At 59.1% G+C, this 24416-nt stretch overlaps 1 protein-coding gene across 1 annotated transcript in view; it reads right to left on the reverse strand.

Annotated features, from left to right (window-relative positions):
* The window catches only part of LOC125345310 (cilia- and flagella-associated protein 46-like), an 85916-nt gene that overhangs the window by 15633 nt on the left and 45867 nt on the right, over positions 1–24416 (reverse strand). Inside the window, exons 29-45 of the mRNA XM_048337537.1 lie at positions 24223–24246; positions 22842–23006; positions 21343–21528; positions 20700–20849; positions 19224–19372; positions 18473–18571; positions 16761–16893; positions 14770–14916; positions 12843–13043; positions 12567–12673; positions 11470–11649; positions 10330–10465; positions 6253–6438; positions 5617–5805; positions 3382–3516; positions 3124–3303; positions 2675–2845 (exon numbers count right to left, since the gene is read on the reverse strand). Coding sequence (XP_048193494.1) covers positions 2675–2845; positions 3124–3303; positions 3382–3516; positions 5617–5805; positions 6253–6438; positions 10330–10465; positions 11470–11649; positions 12567–12673; positions 12843–13043; positions 14770–14916; positions 16761–16893; positions 18473–18571; positions 19224–19372; positions 20700–20849; positions 21343–21528; positions 22842–23006; positions 24223–24246 — 2538 coding nt within the window. The remainder of the gene's footprint in view (positions 1–2674; positions 2846–3123; positions 3304–3381; positions 3517–5616; positions 5806–6252; positions 6439–10329; positions 10466–11469; positions 11650–12566; positions 12674–12842; positions 13044–14769; positions 14917–16760; positions 16894–18472; positions 18572–19223; positions 19373–20699; positions 20850–21342; positions 21529–22841; positions 23007–24222; positions 24247–24416) is intronic.

The raw sequence follows: 24416 nt of genomic DNA on the forward strand, positions 1-24416 counted from the left end.
TTGGTTGGTGCTCTGGGACCTAGGGGAGAGGGAGTCACTAGGACCTGCGAGTCCTACCATTTCTCTGGTAGTGTTGAGGTGTGTTCTCTGGTGGTGACAGACCTGGGGTGTCACGGTCTGTCCCTCATTCTCACCCTTGCACACTTACTGCCTCCCACTGTGGCTCTGTGATGCCATTCAAAGCTCACAGGATGTCATGGCTCATGCCATAACACTTTCTTTTGGATCAATTGTAGGGCTTGAATTCAGGGCCTGGGCGCTGTCCCTGAGCCTCTTTGTGCTCAAGGCTAGCGCTCACCACTTAAGCCAGGCACCGTTTCCAATGCCACGGCACTTTTATCTGCACGTTTTCCTTGTGCATCACCCGTGGTCAATTCTCACTCTTCTCCCGACTGTTGATATAAGTGCCTGAGATGACTGGCCAGGGGCCTCCTTTCGGTTTTTCTTTTATTATCTGGTCACAGATTTCCTGGGAATTGTGTCTGCCTAGAAATGTCTTCAAGCACCAGCCGTGTGAACAGTAGTTCTGGAGGCTGGAGGCTCTTTCCCTTTGGCCTGGTAATGTGCTGTTCTCTTTAGATGCTCAAAGTTTGTCACTGGGCTCCCTTGTGCCAGGGGGTGATTTTCTTGGTCTCTCTCTCTCTCTCTCTGTAGTGTGTGTGTGTGTGCGCGCGTGCGTTTGTGTACATGCTTTCACATGCTGGGGGGGTGGGTTGTGGATTTTATGAGCATGGGAAGTTTGTCCCTAGCCTTTCCTGAAGACTCAAGGAAATGTGCCTTTGGCCTTTGGCTTGTCCTGGCCTCTTGCCCTCCTCTGTCTCCTGTGTCTTCTCCCAGGGGGCCTTTTCCAGGTCTGTTGAGGTCTTGGGTCTGGGTCTGGGCTGCCCGCACTTCCCTGCTCTTCGCTTCTGAAGCCCCAGGCTGGGTGCTGACCAGGCCAGTGTGTCTGGGGCTGTGTCAGGGACTGTCTGACCCCAGAGGTCTGCAGTGCTCCCCAGGCTCTCTGCCTCCTAGCAGCTTTCACACGCGTCCATGAGGCCCTGCCACAGCAGAGCCCGGCTGGCATCTCCGTGGCCTCTCCGCCCCGTGGCCTCTCCCTATAGCACACTTCCAGGTCTCCGCTGTTTTCGCCTTGGCCAGTGACCCAGCGCTGAGGTCATTCGCTTCCCGGTGGCATCATCTGAACATCACTTGCTCTGGCGGCCGCTGCAGCTGGTGCCACCTGCCTGGCTTTGCCAGGGGCTGCTGCCTTGGGCCACCGCGCACCACTTCCCTGGGTCTGTGCTCAGGGGAGGGCAGCCTCGCACTCTGCACTGTGTGTCCATCTTGGGGTGGAGACTGGGTCTCCACTGGTGATGTCGACAGACGGTTTTGGTTGTCACAAAGGCCAGAGTGCAGGCCGTGACACTGTCTAACATCAAACAGACCCGGCCCCAGCGTGGGAAACAGGCATGGACACAGGAACAGAGGCAGCACAGGAACTGGGGAGGCAAGGAGGCTTGTCTATCCTCCATGATTTGTGAAATTCTGTGCTTTTCGTCTGCTTGTTTTGTCTTCAAACGTGTCGTCCATCTGCAGGTCTCCAATGACAGCAGAGCTGGGATGGCTCTGCAGGATGTCCGGATCACTTCATGGACACCAGATGCTTATGGACCCGTGAGAGGAAGGACCAGCGCCTGGCACCCGCTGGGCAGAATGGGTCACAGCACAGCCTCACCGTGCCAGGGAGCTGGGGGCAGGCCGTATCCCAGCAGACGCCACAGGGGCCTGAGGCCCAGAGAGGCTGAGCCGTCCCCACAGAGGCAGAGCAGGAAGTGCTTGAGCCCGCGTGACCTCAACCTTGTCCTCTCAGCAGTGGGCGAGGAGCATGGAGGTGTGGAGGCCCTGGGTGGGGGGCATGGAGGTCTGGAGGCCCTGGGTGGATTATGGAGGTCTGGAGGCCCTGGGTGGGGGGCATGGAGGTGTGGAGGCCCTGGGTGGATTATGGAGGTCTTGAGGCCCTGGGCGAGGAGCATGGAGGTCTGGAGGCCCTGGGTGGGGGGCATGGAGGTCTGGAGGCCCTGGGTGGGTTATGGAGGTGTGGAGGCCCTGGGTGGGGGGCATGGAGGTGTGGAGGCCCTGGGTGGGGGGCATGGAGGTGTGGAGGCCCTGGGTGGGGGGCATGGAGGTGTGGAGGCCCTGGGTGGGGGGCATGGAGTCTGGAGGCCCCTGGGTGGATTATGGAGGTCTGGAGGCCCTGGGTGGGGGGCATGGAGGTGTGGAGGCCCTGGGTGGGGGGCATGGAGGTCTGGAGGCCCTGGGTGGGGGGCATGGAGGTCTGGAGGCCCCTGGGTAGATTATGGAGGTGTGGAGGCCCTGGGTGGGGGGCATGGAGGTGTGGAGGCCCTGGGTGGGGGGCATGGAGGTGTGGAGGCCCTGGGTGGGGGGCATGGAGGTGTGGAGGCCCTGGGTGGGGGGCATGGAGGTGTGGAGGCCCTGGGTGGGGGGCATGGAGGTGTGGAGGCCCTGGGTGGGGGGCATGGAGGTCTGGAGGCCCCTGGGTGGGGGGCATGGAGGTCTGGAGGCCCTGGGTGGGGGGCATGGAGGTGTGGAGGCCCTGGGTGGGGGGCATGGAGGCCTGGAGATCCTGTGGGATCTGGTCTGAAGCTCCTGACCCTCCCTCCTCCCCCCTCACCTTGAAGGTGTTGGTCAGCCTCTGCTCCATGCTGGCAAAGAGGCTGGTGGAAGTCTTTTCCTGCGTCTTCAGCTTCGTGTGGAGCTGTAGCAGCGCTGCCAGCTGCGAGCTGCTGGTGTTGGCCGTGGCCTTGAGCAGTACCTCCTGCATCATCTCCGAGGCCGAGCAGCTCTGAAACAGGCCAGGGGAGGCGGCCATGTGCAGGGGGATCCCTGGGGCCCCCGGGCCGGGTGGGCCGTCGCGGGGCCAGGAGAGGCGCCAGGCGGGCGGTGCCGGTCACCTAAGACACATGGACTGCGCTTGCTTCCTCGGCTGGGGCTCTGCTCACGCCAGCCCTTGACTCGGGGTCTCCGCACCGGCCACCGTGGGGTGCACTCACTGCGAGTCCCTGGAGCGTGTGGCACGGGGGACCGCTCTTGTTTCGTCAGGTGCGTGGGGCAGGGCCGTACCTGAGACAGAGCCAGGAACTGGCAGGTGGTGGCGGGATCCAGCGTGCCCATGCACTCCGCCATTTCCAGGCTGGCGGCGGCCGCGATCTTTAGGAGCTTGCCGCCCAGGGCCGTGTGCAGGCACTGCAGCAGAACTTCCGAGGCCTGGGCCAAGTACCGCTGGGCCAGCACCATCCTCTTCTGCGGGCCAGACAAGGCTCAGCCCCCGGCTCCCCGAGCGGAGCCCATGGAGGGACCCGAGGGCACAGCCACACCCACCTTCAGGCCCTCGGCCTTCTTGCTGCGCTTCCTGGGGGCTTCCCTGTCGACTGGCTGCTCCTTGGTCAACGGCTCCATGCCCTTCCTCTCGGCTTCCAACTCCAGGGACCGCAGTCGGCTCACCTTGGCACCCATCTAGGGCACACACAGGGCAGGCCATTGGGTGCTCTTGGACGCCTGCAGGCCGGGGGAGGGCGTGGCAGGCCACAATCTGACCTATCACTGCCCACGGGGCCTGCTCTGCCCAAGACTAGCTTTGTGGACATGGAAGGGCCGTGGCTTGAGAGGCTCCAATGACTAAGGGTGGCAGCCAGGGTGGTGGCAGTGCTCTCTGGAGGAGCAGATCAGCACTGCGGGCCTGTAATCAATCATTCCCCTGGTTCCAACTGTCTGGCCTTCCATTCCCGTGGCTCCTGCTGTCCGCAACCCCCCCCCCCCGTGACTCCTGCTGTCCACCCCTCCATTCCCGTGGCTCCTGCTGTCGGCCTCCCCCCTCCCCCTGTGACTCCTGCTGTCCACCCCTCCATTCCCATGTCTCCTGCTGTCCACCCCCCCCGTGACTCCTGCTGTCCACCCCTCCATTCCCGTGGCTCCTGCTGCCTCCCCCCCTCCCCCTGTGACTCCTGCTGTCCACCCCTCCATTCCCGTGGCTCCTGCTGTCCACCCCTCCATTCCCGTGGCTCCTGCTGTCGGCCTCCCCCCTCCCCCTGTGACTCCTGCTGTCCACCCCTCCATTCCCGTGGCTCCTGCTGCCTCCCCCCTCCCCCCGTGACTCCTGCTGTCCACCCCTCCATTCCCGTGGCTCCTGCTGTCCGCCCCTCCCCCCCGTCTGGCCCTCCACCCCCATGGCTCCTACTGTCCAGTTCTTTGGAAACATCGTCCCTGTTGGTCAGGGTGGTCAGTACTAAGCAGTGAGGTGCCCACCCATCCTAAGTCTCACAGTGTGGTCAGGAGACAAACACTGAGTGAGGGAAGGGGAGTGTGGGCATGGCAAGGGAGGAACAGGCTCTAAAGGTTGGGTGGAGATGGGGAGGGCCTTGGGCATGTTGCCGTGGTCTCAGTCGCTGGCGGACTATGTGGGTAGGAAGCCAGTATATCTACACGGAGGCATGGCAGCTGTGAGACCCAGAGGACAATGCCCCTTGTGCTTGCCACAGGGCCCCCCAGGTGTTCTGCCCCACCATGGGGAGCACCTACCGGAACTCAGGCTGGGGCCACACGCAGCCTCATAAAAGCCAAAGGACCGAGAGTTTGTTTCAAAGCACAGTGGAATCATACTAGAGGTCAGTGAACACCAAGCCTGCCTTGAAATTAAACACTGCCCTTACAGTCATCAAGTTGGTCAAGGAATCTAAAAAACCCTCAAACAAACAGTGGACATGGAGACACGGAGAACGACAACACTGCACACCAACATGAGGGGACTCTGTCAAAACAGGGCTTACAGGCAAGATCCTGCCTGTGACAATGCAAAGCTGGGGGGCTTTGGTTTCCAGAAGCCGTGCAGCAGCAGGAAGCTACATCTCAGGGCAAAGAAGGGACCCTGGTCATGGGATGGACCGGCCGCATTACGTGGAGCCGCCTGAGCCCCGCGAGCTCGGGGCCCGTGCCTCCCAGCACCAGCCTACCGTGAAGACACGCGGGCTCTGCTCGGGTGGCTGCCCAGGAAGCTTCTCACAGCTGCGGAGGAGCTGCGTGTGTTCACCCAACAGAGGCCTCATCCTGCCCAGGCCCCACGGGCTCAGGGCTAACCTCCCTAGGGGCTGGCCTGGCTGGGAGCTGCTCGGGATTGGAGCTGAGGGGACGCACGGCCTGCTAAGCCGGGTTGGACGGTCCACCACCGAGGTTGGCCTCTTGGGGCAAGTGTTGCCTCGGTGCCGACGTTTGAGAAGGGGGTCGGCGGGGGGTATCGGGGCCTGCAGGACCCCGATGGGCAGGGGTGAGGAATCAGCCACACTGGCTCTGACTGAGGCTGAGTGGGAGCGAGGAAAAGGCCACGCTGGGCCTGCTCAGAGGCTCCTGTGTGCTCTGAGCAGCGGGCAACTGGGAGTGGAAACTGCTTCCTGGTTCCTTGGCTGTGTGAGGGGGCCGGTGTAGGGGGCTGTTCACGGCACAGGGGAGATGCCAGGGCTGGGGCTGTCCTAGTGGGGGAACGTGAGGCATTTTGTAGCTAGCCCCGGGAGGCCTGTGTTCCCCAGGCACAGACGACAGCGGAGTAAAGAGCCAGGCACCTACCAAAAGGCCCTCCTCCCAGCGGTAGGAGGAGCGCACAGGGTCGGTTTGCACAGCCAGCAGGCGCAGGGCCCTCCCGGCCAGGCTCAGGAACTTGGCACGGATTTCCACGCAGCCCACGCACAGTGGCTGCATGCTCTCCAGCTGCACCAGCGCCGTGTGCACCAGGGTCCGCTTCAGTGTGCACCATTGCTTCAGGAGGACAAGGAGGCCTACTGACCGTGCTGTCCAGGCCCTGGAACCTGCTCTACCCACAGGGACCCCTCCAGCCCCACCCGGAAGCCCCCAGAGACCCCTCCAGCCCCGCCCCGGAAGCCCACAGGGATCCCCCCCTCCAGCCCTGCCCCAGAAACCCACAGGGACCCCCCATCCAGCCCCACCTGGAAGCCCACAGGGACCCCCCTCCAGCCCCGCCCCGGAAGCCCCCAGGGACCCCTCCAGCCCCACCCGGAAGCCCCCAGGGACCCCTCCAGCCCCACCCGGAAGCCCACAGGGACCCCTCCAGCCCCGCCCCTCCAGCCCCCAGGCCCCCCTTCAGCACTGCCCTGTGAACTCCGGCGCAAACTCAAAGCCCAGGACCTTGGCCCAGATGCCCCCCCGCCCCCGCCCCGGGAGTGGGCTGAGGCGGTCCCCAGTCACCAAGCCGATGGCCGTGTAGTCTCTGATCTGCTTGAACTCCTCCAGCAGCTTCTCCATGGAGCCTTGCTCCTGGTGTCGCTCCAGCTTCTCGCGCCACATGAACTGCATCAGGTCCAGGCAGGCCTTCACCAGGCTGAGCTTAAGGTGGGCCAGCCTCCGCATTAGGGGGGAGTTGATGTTCTGTAACTGAGAGGGGCGGGCGCTGAGGCGGGATGATGGACATCCTACAGCGTGCGCGCCCCGTCACCCTAGCTACTCAGGAGGCTGAGATCTGAAGATTTGGTGTGAAGCCACCTGCGGGCACCTGATTAGTCATTAAAGTTACCACAGTTTAATATTCATGATGGTGAAACTTCCCATTTGCCTTTTTGTGTGCCTCTTCTTCTGGGGTCTGAACTCAGGGCCTTGCGCTGGCTAGGCAAGTGCTCTACCTCTCCAGCCACACACCAAGCTCATTTACTTTAATTATTTTTTCAGTTAGGATCTGGAGCTTGATCCCACATGACTAAGAACGCAGGTGTGCAAGTCATACCAGTCTCACAGACAATTTTGTCCGTGCTGGCCTTGAACCATGGTCCTCTCCTGCATCCATGTTGCATGGTTCTAGCCCTGTTGGGGTCTGTGAGGAGTGAGTTGAAGGCCTGCCTTCTGATATGTGCGCCATGTCCAGCTGTCCTTCTCCCACTGAGCTGCCGTGCACCTCTGCTCGAAACCAGCTGCCCGCACACTTCGGCGGCTGTTTCTGGGCTCTGTGGACCTGTTTGTCTGTGTTTACACTAAATGCACAGTCTTGATTCCTGTGGCTTGAATAATAGGAGTTAAAGTCAGGTACTATCAGAGTTCTAATTTGGTTGTTCCTTTTTCAAAGTTGTGTGGGAAATGTTAATCTTTTGCATTCTCTTATGAGTTTGCAAGTCATTTTGTCACTTCTCATTAAAAAGCTTCAGCGATCTTGATCAGAACTTCGGACCGACACCAAAATAATATTAAATATTCTGATCCGCAAAGATGACATGCTTCTTCAATTATTTACATCTTCAATTTTCTCAGCAATGTTTTGTAGTTCCTGGGTTCAAGTTTATACATTTTGGGTAAAATGTGGGTAATTTTTAATTGTTATGCTTCCATAAATGCTACTGTTTTGAATTTTAATATATAATTAATTGTTCCTAGCATATAAGACATACAATCATTATTTGTATATTGTTCTTACATCCTGCAACTTAACTAAACTTATTCACTAACTTTAATTTACTTATTAGCTTTAATTTGGCTCACTAGTAGTAGTTTTCTTTTCTTGGTACATTGTATATTATTTTCTATATAGTCATGATATTTGGGCTGGGAATATGGCCTAGTGGCAAGAGTGCTTGCCTCGTATACATGAAGCCCTGGGTTCGATTCCTCAGTACCACATATATAGAAAAAGCCAGAAGTGGTGCTGTGGCTCAAGGGGCAGAGTGCTAGCCTTGAGCAAAAAGAAGCCAGGGACAGTGCTCAGGCCCTGAGTCCAAGCCCCAGGACTGGCAAAAAAAGAAATTTTTTAAAAAACCATGATATTTGTGTATAAAGACAATTCTGCTTCTTTTGTACTCCTTCTAGATGCCTTTCTTTTCAAGGTGTATTTCATAGATTGAAACTCCCCAAATGATGCTGAATAAATTTTCTGGGAGGAAACCACCTTTACATAGTCCTTATTGAAGGGAGGCGGCAAGCTATAAGTGTGGCTCAAGCGGTGTGGCACCTGTTATAAGCAAGCAAGCCTAGAGGGCACCCAGGGCTCTGAGTTCAAACCCCAGTACTGGCATAAAACAGAAACATGTACCATAGAAGGAGTGTTCAGCATTGTACTTGTCCCTTCACCAGCAAGAATACTATTATTCACACTCTTTCTCTCATAGGTTCTCTTCATCAGACGGAGGAAGTTCTTTCTGCTAATGGTTTACCATGGGGTTTCCCAGGAATAGCTGTTGGATGTGGTCACAAGCCTTCCTGCATCTATGGAGATGGTCATATGGTTCTTGTTTGTTAGTTTAAAATAAATAGCATGGTGAACAAAATGGATTTTTTTTAAAAAGTAAACCTGTTCCTATAATAACCCCAGCTTGGTCATTATGTATTATTTTTAAAGAATGTATCATCAGATTTTTTTCTAAAACTTTGTTTAGAACATAGTTCATGGGGAATACTGATTCGTAGCTTTTGTTTGTTTGTGGTGTCTTCATCTTATTGTAGAATAAAATTTATATTAGTCTCAGGAAAAAAAGGGGATCTGCTTTTTTTATTTTCTTGAGAATCTGTGCAGAACTGGTATGATGTGGTCTTAAGTGTTGACAGGATTCATTCCTAGCAGACCACTGATGTCGGTTATGTGAGAACGCGTTCAGTGACAAATTCAACTTCTTTCACTCCACAGCACCATCTGATCACCTCTTCCTGAGTGACTGTAGTGGTTCCCATCCTTCAAGGAGTTAACCCGTGCCAACTGAGTGATACAATCCACAATACTCGTCTCTTTTCCTTTCAGAATCAGCAGGACCCATGACAGTATGGCAGCATTCATGCCTGATATTGGTGACTTGTGTCCTTTCCTTTAGTCTGCTCAGTCTGGTTACAAGGTTATCAACTTATTAGTTTTATCAAAGAGCCAGCTTGATTTTATTGACATTCTCCTTTTTGTGATTTCAGTGATTTCCACTCTAATTTTTAGCATTATCTTATCTGTTACTTACTGCAGATTTAGTTTGCTTAGACATTTCAAAGGCAGAGGCGAGCTCAGTGATCTCTGCTCTGTTTTCTTTTGTCAGTGAGTGTGTTGAGTAACCCACTTTGGGCACCTGACATTTGTTGGTAATGTTTCCTCTCACGGAGCGCATCCTCCACTCTGACTTCTTTTGAGGACTACAGGCATTGCAATGATGTATGCTGTTTACCTTCACTACATAAGTTTTCCCATGCACATGGCTTTGAGTTTCTGATCAGATGTTCCTGATTTTCAGTTATGCAATTCACTGGCACTCAGTTCACAACAGTACGGAATCATGATCTCTATCTAGTTTCCAAACATCTCCAACATCATTCCTAAAGGAAACACCTCACCCTCTCTACTCTGCCTCCCGGCGACCATGGGGCTGCTTTCAGTGTCTGTGGCTTCACCTCTTTTACTTTGTTGTCTTTAACGTCTATGGCAAAAGAACACACTCAGTGTGGCTCAAATCCTTTACGTTTATTTAAAGGATTTTAAGTAAGGATTTGTTTTATGGTCCAGAATATGATCTATGTTGGAGAATGCTTCACAAATAATATTCCACTATTACTGTGTGAAACACAAATAGCTATTAGTTAATAGTATTCAAATTGGCTAACGTATGTGTTTTATGTCTACTTGTTCAACTAATGGAGTATTGACATTTCCAGCTCTAATTACAGATTTGTCTATATCTCCATTGCAATTTTATCAGGTTTTGTTTCATGGTTTCAGACTCTGAAATCAAGTACACACGTGTTTAGATTTCCGTGCTGTCTTGGGTACCTGATCCATTTCACCATGAGATGTTTGCTGAAGGCTGCCTGGTGTTAGTACAGCCACCCCTGATTTCATCTGGAAACCTCTCCCATCCTTTTACTTTTAACTTACTTACTTCTTTATGCTTAAAGAGGCTTTAAAACAATAGGCAGCACCAACTTGGGTTCACTAACGTGACCTGGTAGAATTTGGGGCCAGATACTAGGCGTCTTCCGCCTGCTGCTCTGAGGACAGACGGTCGTCTCCAGTCAGGCTGGAGGGATGGCAAGAGCCGTTGCTTCCCGGGTTCTGCCTGCCATGTACATGTCAACATCCAGCTGCACCCCCGGGGGTCCACGCGGCTCCCCTCCCTGCCACCCAGAAGCCTCTGGCCACAGCAGTGGCTCATGTCTTTGTCTGCATTGGAGAGGGCATCTAGCCTCTGTCACTCCCTCTCAGCCAGAGTGGGGGTCATCAGGTTTAAGAGAAGGCGGGGGAGGGACTGGGGGGGGAGTGGGGAGGAAGGGGAGTGGGGGACAGGGTGGGGGCAGGCAGCCAGGGCGGATACGTACGTCCTGGAGAGACAGCAGCCCCTGGATCTGGTAGTACAGCACCTCCTCCTCAGCCACAGCTTTCTGGGCCACGTCATAGGCATCCAGGTAATAGGACATCTTGTGTTCTTCATCTTTCTCCTTTTGGGCACATAACCTTCATGAAACATGAAAGTGGAGTTTTAGAACCAAGATGCTAAAGCAAACGTCACTAGTACTGATTAATGTGTCATATATAATCTTCAGATAATTGTACTGTATCTGTTATTAACTTAGAATTTATAGTCAGATGAGTTTTTTTTTGTGGGGGGAGGGTGATCCTGGGGCTTAAACTCTGGGCCTGGGCGTGGTTCCTGAACTTAGTGTTCTACCACTTGAGCCACAGCTCCACTTCTGGGTTTTTGGTTTTTTGTTTTTGTTTTTTTTTTGTAATTTATTGGAGACAAAAGTCTCACAGACTTTCTTGCCTGGGCTGGCTTCAGACCGCACTCCTCAGATCTCAGCCTCCTGAGTAGCTGGGATGACAGGCGCGAGCCACAGCACCAGCCGTAGCTGGATGTTTTACACGTGAAGATGTTCTCAATAAGTTTTATGCTATGTTATTTATTTATTGTGCCGGGCCTGGGGCTTGAACTCAGGGCCTGGGTGCAGTCGTTAGGCTTTTTCGTTTAAGGCTAGCGCTTTACCACTTGAGCCACCGCTCCACTTTGGGCTTTTTGCTAGAGATGAGAGAGCTCAGCCTTCTGAGCCGCTAGGGTTGCTGGCGCCTGGCTGGCTATCTCTTACAGCAGAGGTGGGAACTCTGAGCGTGCACAGTAGGCCTGGCGTGACACTGTGCTTGTAGGGGTGGGGTGGGGTCCGGTGCCACCCAGTGACGCAGCCCACAGCCGTCTGCTGATTCCCGCGCCCGGGTTTCCTCCTTCCCCCGGGCCCAGGCCGATGCGCGGGGCAGGGTTGCGTTCCGGGTGTCAGGATGGCCTGGTAACCGCTGAGTCGTGCCGAGGCGGGATTTGCTCGTGCGGAGAGGTGTGCGGGTGCCCGAGGTGGGGGAGGGGGTGCCGCCTGGGAGGGCTCTGCAGGCTGCGGCAGGTCAGAGGGCAGCAAGGCCGCGGCCCCTCGCCCTGCCCACCCCGCCCCACCCCGCCCCACCGCGACGCTCACCGCTTCAGCTTTGCGCGGGCAACTCGTACGTCCATGCAGTGCGTTTGGTACCCGCAGGTGGAAGCGCACTTCTCCTCCAGCTCCACCAGGTGCTTGTCTATCTCCGTCAGCAGGAGCATCGCCTCGGGGGGCTTGCTGGCGGGGGAGCCCTGCGCCATCTGCAGCTGGAGGTACACGCACCTGCCGGCCGGGCCTCCTCAGGGGCGGGACCTCCTCAGGGGCGGGGCCTCCTCAGGGGCGGGACCTCCTCAGGGGCGGGGCCTCCTCAGGGGCGGGGCCTCCTCCGGGGCGGGGCCTCCTCCGGGGCGGGGCCTCCTCCGGGGCGGGGCCTCCTCAGGGGCGGGGCCTCCTCCGGGGCGGGGCCTCCTCGGGGGCGGGGCCTCCTCCGGGGCGGGGCCTCCTCAGGGGCGGGGCCTCCTCAGGGGCGGGGCCTCCTCAGGGGCGGGGCCTCCTCGGGGGCGGGACCTCCTCGGGGGCGGGGCCTCCTCGGGGGCGGGGCCTACTCGGGGGCGGGGCCTCCTCCGGGGCGGGGCCTCCTCCGGGGCGGGGCCTCCTCCGGGGCGGGGCCTCCTCAGGGGCGGGGCCTCCTCAGGGGCGGGGCCTCCTCGGGGGCGGGACCTCCTCGGGGGCGGGGCCTCCTCGGGGGCGGGGCCTACTCGGGGGCGGGGCCTCCTCCGGGGCGGGGCCTCCTCCGGGGCGGGGCCTCCTCCGGGGCGGGGCCTCCTCAGGGGCGGGGCCTCCTCAGGGGCGGGGCCCAGGGCCAGCAGCCGCCGAGCACCGCCGTGCCCAGCGGTGCCCACCCAGGATGCTGACCACGCCCTTGGGGCCTGGTCCCCTCCCTAGCTTGAACTCGTGAGCCCCTCCTCCCCCCTCACGCGGAAGTAAGCCCAACGAACAGACCCCGTGCACAGCGGAAAACAGCAAGCGGGAGCCCTGCATCCATGAGTCCCACGCGCCCTCCAACAAGGCAAAGGCCCAGAGCCCGAGCCAGTGCGGAAGCGGGGCCCTGGCGCTCAGCTCGGGACCGAGGGGCCGCGAGGGCCCCCGGGGGCCTGAAGGTGCTCAGGCAGGCGGGGCGCAGTCACCAGCAACCTCACCTAGCATCAAGGTCCATGATGAAGAACTCCAGAAGGGATTCCTGGTTAGGCCGTTCTTTCTGGAGGAGTCTGAAGACATCGATGAGTTTCTGATACAGACAGCAAACCTGGGGGTGACCGGCACCAACATAACTGCACCACTCAGTGGGGTGAGGGACAGAGACCCTAGCCCAGAGGACAGAGCCTCCTGTTGCCCCCACCCACCCCAGGGAACAGAGCCTCCCCCCCCCCCCCCCCGCCCCGCTGTCCCCATTCAGCACCTCTGATGGCTCTCACCGACACTTCTCTCCCTGCGTCTTCTGAAGACAGCATGGCCTGGGCCAGCGTCAGGGTGGACTTGTACCAGAACTCCTCGCTCCCACCCAGCTGCTGGGCCTTCTCGATCAGTCTCTTAGCTCCTCCATAGTTGTTCTCCTTGTTGGCCAGCTGTGCCAGGAGGAGCAGGCACTGGGACTGGGCACAAGGATCATCGAGCTCCTGGAAGTACGTAGCAGACGTATGGACGTAGCAGAGACAAGGTAGGGGGTAGGGGAGGCAGAGGTGGAGTGAGGAGGGTGGAGGGTGAGTTCTGAGACTGTCTGGGCCTCGTGCCTTTCCCTCTGGTCCTGGGCTCCCCTGGCTGCTAAAGAAAGAGCCCCCATCTGCTCCCAGGAGTGAAATCTTCACACGCACTGTCCCCTCAGGGCCCTGTCCCTCCAGGGTCCCTGCTGGACCGGTGTCCACCGTGGTGGTCAGGCAGCCCTGCACAACCGCAGAGCCCCGTCCCTCCAGGGTCTCCTCTAGACGGGTGTCCACCATGGTGGACAGGAGTCCTCTGGGAGTTGCAGGTCCCTAGTTTTTCCCACACTGAGTGCCCCACTAGCAGCTTGCCCTCTGTCCTGCCGCCCACCAGCTCCTTCCCGAGTGCTGTGTGCCAGTTTTGCTGTGCACAGGTTCATTGCGGTGGAACTGGGTAAACAGGCTGCCGCAGGCTGGATGACCAGGGACTGCCTGGGGGTGGGGTGGGATTCTCTTCTGCAGAAGAGCATTTCTGGCATCTGGCCAAGCTGGCACGAGGCTCTAAGATGGGTGGAAACAGGGCACCAGGCAGAGCCAGAGGCCAGGTGACGTCCCAGAAAGCCAGGCCAGCCTGTGGCCACGCTGAGGCCCAAGTGGGGCTGGCCCTGGCGGATGGGTCGCGCAGGGTGTCTGGGGCCAGGAGCAGGATGAGGAGGGAGGCATAGACCCAGGCAGGGCTTGGCCTGTGCGGGTGGGGCAGAGAGGTTAGTGCTTGGACCCTGGTGCCAGCCCTGTGGAGTGGACAGGGCTTCCAGCTACCCGGAGGAAACGTCCCTGGGTGAGAAGTCCCACAGCCAAGGACGCCTGGACCCATCTGGTTCTCCTGGACAGGATGGGGGCTGGCAGAGGCGGAGCCATGCCCCTGCAGGAGGACTGCAGAGCTGGGGTGCTGGGGAACTGGGGTGCTGTGCCCTCGAGCAATAGAAGCCACTTCCTCCCATCCAGGTTTCCCTGCTGTCAGCCATCCAGGTGGGGGGGGGGAGGGGGGGCGGGCAGGGCAGGGCCCAGGAGGACAGACACGTTGCACCAGTCTGGAGCTTGGGACAACTGCTCCTCACTGCTCAGGGTGGAGCAGGGATGAGCAACAGCAGACAGCACAGTGCATCAGACAGAGGGGAACTCAAGCCTCCCCAGGGACTCAGAGGAGACCCAGAATGGCCACAGTGCCATGGGGCTCAAAGCTGAAGATGTATCAGAGGAAGGCCAAGATGGCAGCCCCGGTGGCCAATGGGGAGTCTGCCTCCTAGAGAAGTTTCTCTGGCTGGCAGAAGACACCACATGGCTCCCAAAGTCCTCCCCTCCCAACCAGAATTACATTAGGAAGCAAACAGGGAAGCGGGATGTAACCCGGAATCAGAAATGGGCCACACAGTGTTGTTACACTGGGACTATAAAACTCCAGAATCAGTAAGCTAGAATAGAAAAGATAGGCAAGGGGTAGGAAAGAGAGACCTGCCAGGAAAGAGAAACCCATTCCTACGGCAGGGAGGGGCATGGACTTTCTAGGAGGGAAAGACACAAAGATGCTTCTGAAAGGACAGGCCATTTCCCCAGTGTGCTCGGGTGAAGGGAGCAAGGAGCACCAGGGCTCCATTATGTGCAGGGGAAGGGGGTGGCCTGGCTGGCCTGGCCGGAGGCTCCTTGCCTGGAAAGCCTGGTGGGCCTCCGACAGGAGCAGCCGCACAGGCTGGAACAGGTCCATGTCCAGTAGCACCTTGGCTTTGAGCATCCACAGCCGGGGGTAGGAGGTTCCCTGCAGGCCCTTCCCAGTCTCTCCATTTACCTCCAAAATCTGCAAGAAACCGTGGGCCGTAAGCCACCCTCCCTGGATGCCCGTGCTCTGCGACATGTGCCAGCCAAGGCTGAAAAGCCCCGTAGACACCTGTGTCCCATCCAGGGAGCCTCTGGAGGTGGGCCCTGGGTGGTCAGCTGGGCCTCTGGAGGCGGCCCCTGGGTGGTCAGCTGGGCCTCTGGAGGCGGGCCCTGGGTGGTCAGCTGGGTCTCTGGAGGCGGCCCCTGGGTGGACCGCCTGGGTCTCTGGAGGCCGGCCCCTGGGTGGTCAGCTGGGCCTCTGGAGGCGGGCCCCTGGGTGGTCAGCTGGGTCTCTGCAGGCGGCCCCTGGGTGGTCAGCTGGGCCTCTGGAGGTGGCCCCTGGGTGGACCGCTGGGTCTCTGGAGGCCGGCCCCTGGGTGGTCAGCTGGGCCTCTGGAGGTGGCCCCTGGGTGGACCGCTGGGTCTCTGGAGGCGGCCCCTGGGTGGTCAGCTGGGCCTCTGGAGGCGGCTCCTGGGTGGTCAGCTGGGTCTCTGGAGGCGGCCCCTGGGTGGTCAGCTGGGTCCCTGGAGGCGGCCCCTGGGTGGTCAGCTGGGCCTCTGGAGGCCGGCCCCTGGGTGGTCAGCTGGGTCTCTGGAGGCAGCCCCTGGGTGGTCAGCTGGGTCTCTGGAGGTGGGCCCCTGGGTGGTCAGCTGGGTCTCTGGAGGCGGCCCCTGGGTGGTCAGCTGGGTCTCTGGAGGCGGCCCCTGGGTGGTCAGCTGGGTCTCTGGAGGCGGGCCCTGGGTGGTCAGCTGGGCCTCTGGAGGCCGGCCCCTGGGTGGTCAGCTGGGTCTCTGGAGGCAGCCCCTGGGTGGTCAGCTGGGTCTCTGGAGGCGGCCCCTGGGTGGTCAGCTGGGTCTCTGGAGGCCGGCCCCTGGGTGGTCAGCTGGGTCTCTGGAGGCGGCCCCTGGGTGGACCGCTGGGTCTCTGGAGGCGGCCCCTGGGTGGTCAGCTGGGTCTCTGGAGGCAGCCCCTGGGTGGACCGCTGGGTCTCTGGAGGCGGCCCCTGGGTGGACCGCCTGGGTCTCTGGAGGCGGCCCCTGGGTGGTCAGCTGGGTCTCTGGAGGTGGCCCCTGGGTGGTCAGCTGGGTCTCTGGAGGCCGGCCCCTGGGTGGTCAGCTGGGTCTCTGGAGGCGGCCCCTGGGTGGACCGCTGGGTCTCTGGAGGCGGCCCCTGGGTGGTCAGCTGGGTCTCTGGAGGCGGCCCCTGGGTGGACCGCTGGGTCTCTGGAGGCGGCCCCTGGGTGGACCGCCTGGGTCTCTGGAGGCGGCCCCTGGGTGGTCAGCTGGGTCTCTGGAGGTGGCCCCTGGGTGGTCAGCTGGGTCTCTGGAGGCAGCCCCTGGGTGGTCAGCTGGGCCTCTGGAGGCCGGCCCCTGGGTGGTCAGCTGGGTCTCTGGAGGCAGCCCCTGGGTGGTCAGCTGGGTCTCTGGAGGCCGGCCCCTGGGTGGTCAGCTGGGTCTCTGGAGGCGGCCCCTGGGTGGTCAGCTGGGTCTCTGCAGGCGGCCCCTGGGTGGTCAGCTGGGTCTCTGGAGGCGGCCCCTGGGTGGTCAGCTGGGCCTCTGGAGGCGGCCCCTGGGTGGTCAGCTGGGTCTCTGGAGGCCGGCCCCTGGGTGGTCAGCTGGGTCTCTGGAGGCCGGCCCCTGGGTGGTCAGCTGGGGCACACAAATTTCATCTTCCCGAGAGACTTCCAGGGCCCCAGGCAGAGGCAGCTTGGGGTGGCCTCTGGGTTTGCCGCAGCCTATGACTGCGCAGGGCAAGCTAGCATTGGCAGTCAGGTCCCTATCGCCCCTGGCTATCGACTCGGTGCCATGGTAGAGTGGGCTTACCTTGTCTTGGGCTATCAGTGGCTTCACCTCTACTGGGCAGACTGGTGCTGACAACTGGATCAAGGTAGGCAGACTTTCATCTACCACGGGCTCCCTGATCTTCTGCTTTTTAAATGTAATCTCTTTTCTGCAGCTATGGGAGGCAAAATAGACACCATGCATCAGAGAAGAGCCAATGGCTACGGATGGTCAGTTCCATTTCCAAAGAAATGTAAACTAAAACAGCCGTGAGAAGCACTCCTGCCCTCCTGTTTACGAAGACCGAGCACAGCTGGAATCCACAGGGCCATGGCTCCCCGAGCAACGCTGGCAACCAGCTCTCTCTTTGGAATCATCTAGCACACGGACTCAGAAGTTTAATATCAATCTCAAACTCCACATTCCCAAAGCAAAACGACCCTGCTGTCTACTTAGAGACACATTGGCCAGAGCACAGCAGCCTGAGCACCTGGGTGGGCTCCATTCCGCAGGCCATAATCTGGAGGTCAGGTTCCTTCTCCCCACCGCCCCCCAAGTGCTCAGGTCACACGCACCATGGAGCAGGAAGCAGCAGGCAGCCAGGCCCATGGCTTTAGCAACCGCATTTCTAGCACCTCTCTGAGGAGGTCAGTCTCCATACTTCTAGAACCTCTCCACGGAGGGCAGTCCCACTCCAGGTTCTCCTGCCATATCAGGAACTTGGCACTGGGGTCACACATTCAACCAAGGGCTGGGCAAATAAACCATGCTTACAATTATGAGCACAATGGTGTGGCACACCTGTAATCCCAGCCTCCAGGGAAGCAGAGATAGGAGGATCACCGTTTGAAGGCAGCGTGGGTAGTCAGTGAGACCCTGTCTCTAAAACAGCTGGATGAGGTAATGCATGCCTATAATGTCAGACTTCATTCCCAGACGAGGCAAAAATTCAATCTCAAACAAGAAAACTAAACAAAAAGTAAAGTAAAGCAAAACCAAAGGAGATATGGCTCAAGTGGCAGAGCCCCCGCCTAGCAAGGGCAAGCCCTGAGTGCCAGCCCCACGCTTCTCACTACCTGGGGCTCAGGGGAACATCTACAAGTCGTGTGCATTGTTTTCTAATGTGGAAAATGTGCAGAAGGGCATACACCACAATTCCAAAGGCAGCTGCTGCCTAATGATGGGATGACCACATTTATCTTCTTCCTTATCTGTGTTTTCCAAAATCTGTGCAATGACATACATCATTTGTGTATCAAGAAAAAAATAAAGCCACATGGCAGACGCACGTAGCTAGAGCTGTGCATAATTGCAGCGCAGAAATCCTCCCAGTGGTCTTAAATCTCAACCACAGGTTCCACAAAAAATGATAAGCAGGCAGTTGGCTCATTAGCAGATTGAAACTTGATCATCTCTAGCGCGTCTGAGTGACCCAGGAACCGGAGAACCCTGTGCACCCCTCCCCCGGGACCAGGGGGGCCTCCCCCAGCCCTCCCCTCCTCCTCCCCCCCCTTTATCCTTCCTGAGCAAGATGAGTGGAGCCAGGAGGAACCCTGTGTGCTCCCCCTGGGGCTCCCTTGTCAGCACCTCCAGGCACGGGGCCTCAGGGGGGTCTCACGTCTGCTGCGGGGGGCCTAGCACTAGGAGGGGACCCAGCCAAGGGCGGGGCTGGGCCAGAGGACGCGAGCTTAGCCTGGAAGGAGAGTTCTCTGCCTGGGAGTGGGCGCTGCCCACTGGAGACGAGCCAGACGCACCTGGCCTGCTCCATGTCTCCAATGTACGTCTGCCCAACGGCCTCTTCGTGGTAGGCAGCGGCGTCGCGGAGCCGCAGGTCCGCGCAGACCTGGGCGAGCCTGCGGGGAAGGGTGGCGGGGAGCCGTCACCTGGACCGTCCACCGGGAAACGACCACGTGGGCTGGGCGCGGCACGCTTCACCCGAGTCATCAACTAGGAAGAAACTGGGCACTTCCATGTTTTCAATCCTTTCCAAAGCTGAGCAACACTTCTAGGTAAACACAGCAGGTGGCCGTAGCAGGGTTCAGGTGGAGGAATTTTAAGTCATCCACTCGTGTACTTTATTTACTACACATCTATTGTCTCTGTGGCATTCAGCAGTAAAGCCAGGCCCAGGGGTGGGGCAGAGCCTGGAAAGCTTCCAGCAGGAACCTCTGCCAGCACCATGTTGATGACTCTCTCCTTTGGACATGACTTCAGCCTCACAGAAGAGTCACTCCCCCCTCCCCCCCCTCCCCGCCTCTTCCTCCCTCCCCCCCCCCGTCCCCCTCCCCCCCACCACAGTGTGAGCCCTGCCACCTCCTCCTCCTCCTCAGCCGAGGGCTAGATGCTTCCCTAAAGTGAGGGAACGGTAAAATAAAAACACTGTTTTCACATTCAAGTATTTTTTGTATGGATCTTGGGGACTGCATTGTCTGCACAGTCACTACAGAGTGAAACTTGTTTTGTTTCCTGTTGAGCAGCTGTGCCCAGGTTAGAAGGGGCTCCAACCTCAGGTGGTAGAGGTCCGCTAGGCTCTTGCTGTCCACCACGGCGTTGGCAATGAGAACCCCCAGCTGCAGGAGGGGGATGGTGAGCTCGTGGAGGAACATCTTCTTCAAGGCCTTGACCAGGTGGTCCAGATAGTACAGCGTGTATGTCTGCACAAACACAACAGATAGTCCAGGTCACAGGGCTCAGGGAGGAAGCAGAGCACAGTGCCCAGCACACAGCAGGTCCCTCGCTGGTGTCTGTGCCGCAAAGGGAGGATGTATTATCGTTAGACTTCATTTTGCCACGCGCACAAGACGTGACACCATCAGCATGAGAACAACAAAATCATCACAAGAGAAACGCCAATTACGTGTCTATTCGAAAAAAAATCATGTTTTCTTTCCACAAAAACACCTGTTGATAATCAAAACCAGTTTCTTTGTGGCACATAGAGAGAAGAGCTAACGCTTCCATGATGTCGGACTAGGTTTGCCAAAACCTAGCAAGAGGTGCTGCAAGAAATGCAAACTATTTTCATCTAGAAACCAGGCAGAAAATAATTCCGGTTAAGGTACTAGGCATATGGAAAGGTGGGCTGGTTGGCGGCAGAGGCAGCTGAGAGGTGAGCAGCTCAGCGTGTGACCCCAACACGGCACCGTGAGGGGATGGGTGGCACCTTTCAGGAATGATATGGCAGTCTGTCAGGAAATAAGGGTTTGGCTTTTTTTTGAGGACACGAGAAAGCACAAATCACCAAGCAAAAGCTCACTGTTAGTATCAAAAACTAATCACCTCCCCGCACAGAAGACCCACCGAGAGAGGAAGGCAGACCGCAAAGTGGAAGTTGACCCAGGCAATGGTGGTCAACCTGACCGTCTGAGGATTCCTCCCGTAACAGGTCAAAGATCGACCAGGGGACCGCCGGAAGCCTACGAGGGCCCGCCTCCTTGGTGGCGGCACATCACCAATGGCTAGGAGGCGGTCCATCTCGGCCGCGGGGGGACTCCCCGGGGGGACTCCCCAGGGACCACCGCTGCTGGGTCCCCCCAAGGGCAGCCCAGCACCCCTCCCTGGAGGCCTGTGTTCCAGACACGGCACAGCTCCACACGGACGGTGAGGCCAGGCCCGACCTCTGCTGCAGGTGCAGGGCAGCACTGCGGGAGGAGGCTACGGGGGCCCAGGACGGCAGAACCCACACACGTTACACTGCGTGAAGGAAGCCTAACCAACCGCAACGCGAGGCACAGTTCCATCCCAAGCGGCCTCCCAGCCGGGAAGCGGTGGTGAGTGGAACCTGACCCCAAGTGTGCGGCCACCCAGTCCCTAGCACCTGAGGCGAAGGTGCCCTCGGTGTAAGCACAGGGGTCCCGAGAAGAGGGATTTGGCTGAGGGGCCGTGGGACCCCAGAGGCGGGGGCAGCAGGGTGGGGGAAACTGAGTCAGGGGAAGGCAGCCACAGGCCTCGGGGCAGGGACTGGCCCTCCCATCTCCTCACCGGCTTCTGGAAGCTCTTTGAGTTAATGGTGAAGTCGCTTTTGTCCTGCCTGAACACGGACAGCAGCTCCTCCGGGCAGACGTAGGAGGCCCACTCCTCTACGCTGCTGGGTAACTCCTCAGGCCGCCGGCTGGTGGCGGGGGCCTGCGCCTGGGCGGGAGGAAGAGCCCTGAGGATGCCGCCCGGTGCCGGCGTGGCCTTCCGCAAGGAGCCTGGCGGTGGCCCTCCTCACGGCTCAGTGGGGCACGGCGCCAGCTCTGCCCCGCACGTCCGGCCCACCAAGTTTCTAGACTTGCCTTGGCAGTGGGAGGAGCTACTAGGTGAGGGTGAAATGATTCCAGGGGCGTTCTGCATGCTTCTGGATATTAGGGAAGCGTTTTCCTCACTCCCCGAGGATCCCAGCCCCACCCCTGCACACCGCGCCCAGACTCTGCTGGCCAACCAAGGCCACTGCGCTGCCTGGCTCGTGCACAGGTTCCCCCGGGGGCTGACCACACAAGTCCACGGTGGAACCCCCGCCTTCCATTTGTGAAGCGAGGAAAGGGCTGTGAGACGGCAGGTGAGGGGTCTGGGCCGGGACGAAGGGGGTTGGGACAGGCCACGCGGCCTCGCCCTCCAGGGCCCGTCGCCCACCCCTGAGCACCTGCTTGCTGTCTTTCACTTTCTCCTTCTCCTTGTCCTCCTTCCCCTTGTCCTTCTCTTTCTCTTTACTTTTCTCCTTCTCCTTCTCCTTGCCCTTCTCCTTCTCTTTTTTAGGCAATAATATTTGTGAGCTGGTTGCTGTTACCGCCTTTTCTGGAATTAGTTTTCCTCCTTTTGACAGAGCAATCTGAGGAAGAGCAGAGTTTGTGTTGACGGCATTCAAACAGACCCCATACCGCGTCCTGCCGCGCCCTCCCAGGAACCTCTAGATCCAAGGGGGCTTGGCCGTGACTCTCCTGCCGAGCGGGACGCCCTGCCCAGGGCCTGGGCCACCACCCTGCCTACAGGCACACGGGGGGACTTGGGGCATGGTACTCGGTGTGTGGTCCCCAGGGACCTCTGGAGACACCACGCTGGGCGTGCGTGTGGTCCTCACAGAAATCTGGAGGTGGCGCTCAACCTGAGGGCCTCAGTTACAGCTGCTTGTCCCCGGCGTTTAGACTGCTTGCCGGCAGGCCTGCTTCCCTCAGGGCGCCCTCCCTGGGGCCGGGCTTGGGTTGGTGAGGTGCTCAGGCACAGGAAATACATCCGTGACCCAGGCCTGGGCAAGATCTGGGCAGCCCCGGGCAGGGTGCTGGAGGAGCCGGCACTGCTATCCTCCGCGGCAGCTGGGCCTGCACACTGGGGCGGCTAGAGTTCCTGGGCCTCCTACCGCTGAGGGCTGCTCTGTACCCAGGCCTGGGATTCGGGGCACTGCCCACGGGACCTGGACAGAGGCACAGGCTAGGTCCTCGGGAACTGCCTGGGGCCCCACAGGGAGAGGGCGGGAGGGCGAGGGAGGGGAGGAGCAGGCAGGTCCGGCAGGTGCTGCGTATTGTGCATGGCGGCTTCCAGTGGGAGCTTGGATTCTGCCAGGGAAGCGATGCCGGAATGGGCCTAGGGGGGCACAGGGCTCCTTTGAGGACACGGAGCGTGGAAGGGTGGGGAAACGTGGACAGGATGCTTTGGGGAGAGGAAAAGGAGGATTTCACAGGAGCGCCTTGCCTATCTCTTGAAGGCCTTTGGCTCGTAAATATTGGGAAAACAGCCAGCTATTGTGGCTCAGGCTGTAAACCAGGTTCTTGGCAGGTGGAAGCAGGAGAATGTGAGTTTGAGGACAGCCTTGGCAAAGTCAGTGCAAAAACTTATTCCAGAAACAGAATATAAACACTCAAAAGGGATGTCTCACGGTAGCATGTTTGCCTAGGAAGAATGAGGTGCTGGGTTTAATCTCAGTACTACAAGCAAGTACAAGAAGAAAGAGGAGAGGGAGGGGGGAGGGAGGAAGAAGGGGGAAAGAGAGAGAGGGGGGAAAGAAAAATATCAGAAAATGTTCTGATGATGTTTTTAAATAGCAGTGCAATATTCCCGAGGAAGCAGCGAAGAGATGCCTGTCGTTTCTGGCCCGGGGAGAGGCGGGCAGGGCCCCGGGGTCCTCAGCCAGCACACAGTTGGCCTCACCTGCCAGATGTGCCTGAAGAAGGTGTAGGCCATGAGGCAGTCGTCCTGGTAGCTGGCGGCGCTGGGCGTCAACATCAGGGCCCGCAGGATGTGCACTCTGGCCAGGAGCTCCAGCTGCCTCAGGCTCTGTAACTGCTCCAAGGAGAACGTCCCCTGGTCCTGGGCCTGGGCCTCTGGCCCCTCCGCTTGGACGTCAGCAGGCTTGGTCTCCCCTGCACAAGGAGGGAGCCCGAGGCTCAGGGCATGCCTGGACGGGGGCGCCCTGTGGGCCCGGGCCCTCCACTCTCCTGCTTGGTGACTTGGCTGCTCTACCCTGCATCCTCTGCCTGGCCTGGGCCACGGCCTCTCTGGCAGGGCTGTCAGCCTTTCACCTGACGTTTCTCCCTGGGTCTGGAAGACAAGAAGCCCCGCTCTCTGGGAAGGCGAAGGCCCAGGCCAGGCAGGAGTGTCTGGTGGTGTCTCAGGGGTCTCCAGCTCTGACCTGCTCCGGCACGTGGGCTGGACGCCAGGGGGGCAGGTCTTTCTGCTGCTCTTACATGCAGATGGAGGCGGGTGCTTTCCTGGCTCTTCCTTTCTTTTTTTTTTTTTTTTTTTACTCTTTTTTTTTTTTTTTTTTTTATGGCCAGTCCTGGGCCTTGGACTCGGGGCCTGAGCACTGTCCCTGGCTTCCTTTTGCTCAAGGCTAGCACTCCGCCACTTGAGCCACAGCGCCGCTTCTGGCCGTTGTCTGTATATGTGGTGCTGGGGAACCGAACCTAGGGCCTCGTGTATCCGAGGCAGGCACTCTTGCCACTAGGCTATATCCCCAGCCCCGGCTCTTCCTTTCTTGAACCAGACAGGACAGGTAGGTCCAGCCGCAGAGGGCACTCATGCAGGTGGGCCCAGGGTCAGGACCACGGGGCCCATCCATCCTTCTGATTGAGACCTCACCCCACTGGCTGCGGGCTGTGCAGACCGAGGTCCACCAAATCTCCCCTCTGTGGAGCAACTGTTTGCCCCAGACCTCCTGCCATGGGTAGGGTCCTGAGCTGGACTCTGAGGGCTCTGGATCCACTCCTGAGCAGGGCGCTGCTGGGCGCGGGAGGCCAGCAAACTGCTCTGTCCCAATCCATACATCTCCCCCCTCTATAAGGGCTTGAGAGTCCTGAGGAGGCCCCTCTGTTCACTGGGATGGTGCCGGCTCTGGCCAGCACCACTGAGCTCCAGGTACACTGAGGCTAGAATTCACACCTATGGGCCTCAGCTCTTCTAGTGCCACGGTGGGTGGGCCTACTGGATGACTGGGGCCACCATGGCCTTCTGTGCTCCCTAGGGCATCCTGTCTTCTGGTGTCCCCAGGGCTTGTGTGCAGGCGGGGGCAGCCTTTGAGGCCCAGAGTGACTGTGGCCTCAGTGAGGCCCTCCGCCTCCCCCCCTGCCTCCCCCCCCCGCCTCCCCCCCGCCTCCCCCCAGCCTCCCCCCCGCCTCCCCCCAGCCTCTTCTTCACGGAGGCCTCCTGACTTATACCATGCACAGGACTCAGCAGCGAGGGCCCCAGAGGCCTAGCTTGGGACTGGCTATGACATGCGCTGCTCAG

Source organism: Perognathus longimembris, unplaced genomic scaffold, assembly GCF_023159225.1.
Source record: "Perognathus longimembris pacificus isolate PPM17 unplaced genomic scaffold, ASM2315922v1 HiC_scaffold_5496, whole genome shotgun sequence".
Taxonomy (NCBI): domain Eukaryota; kingdom Metazoa; phylum Chordata; class Mammalia; order Rodentia; family Heteromyidae; genus Perognathus; species Perognathus longimembris.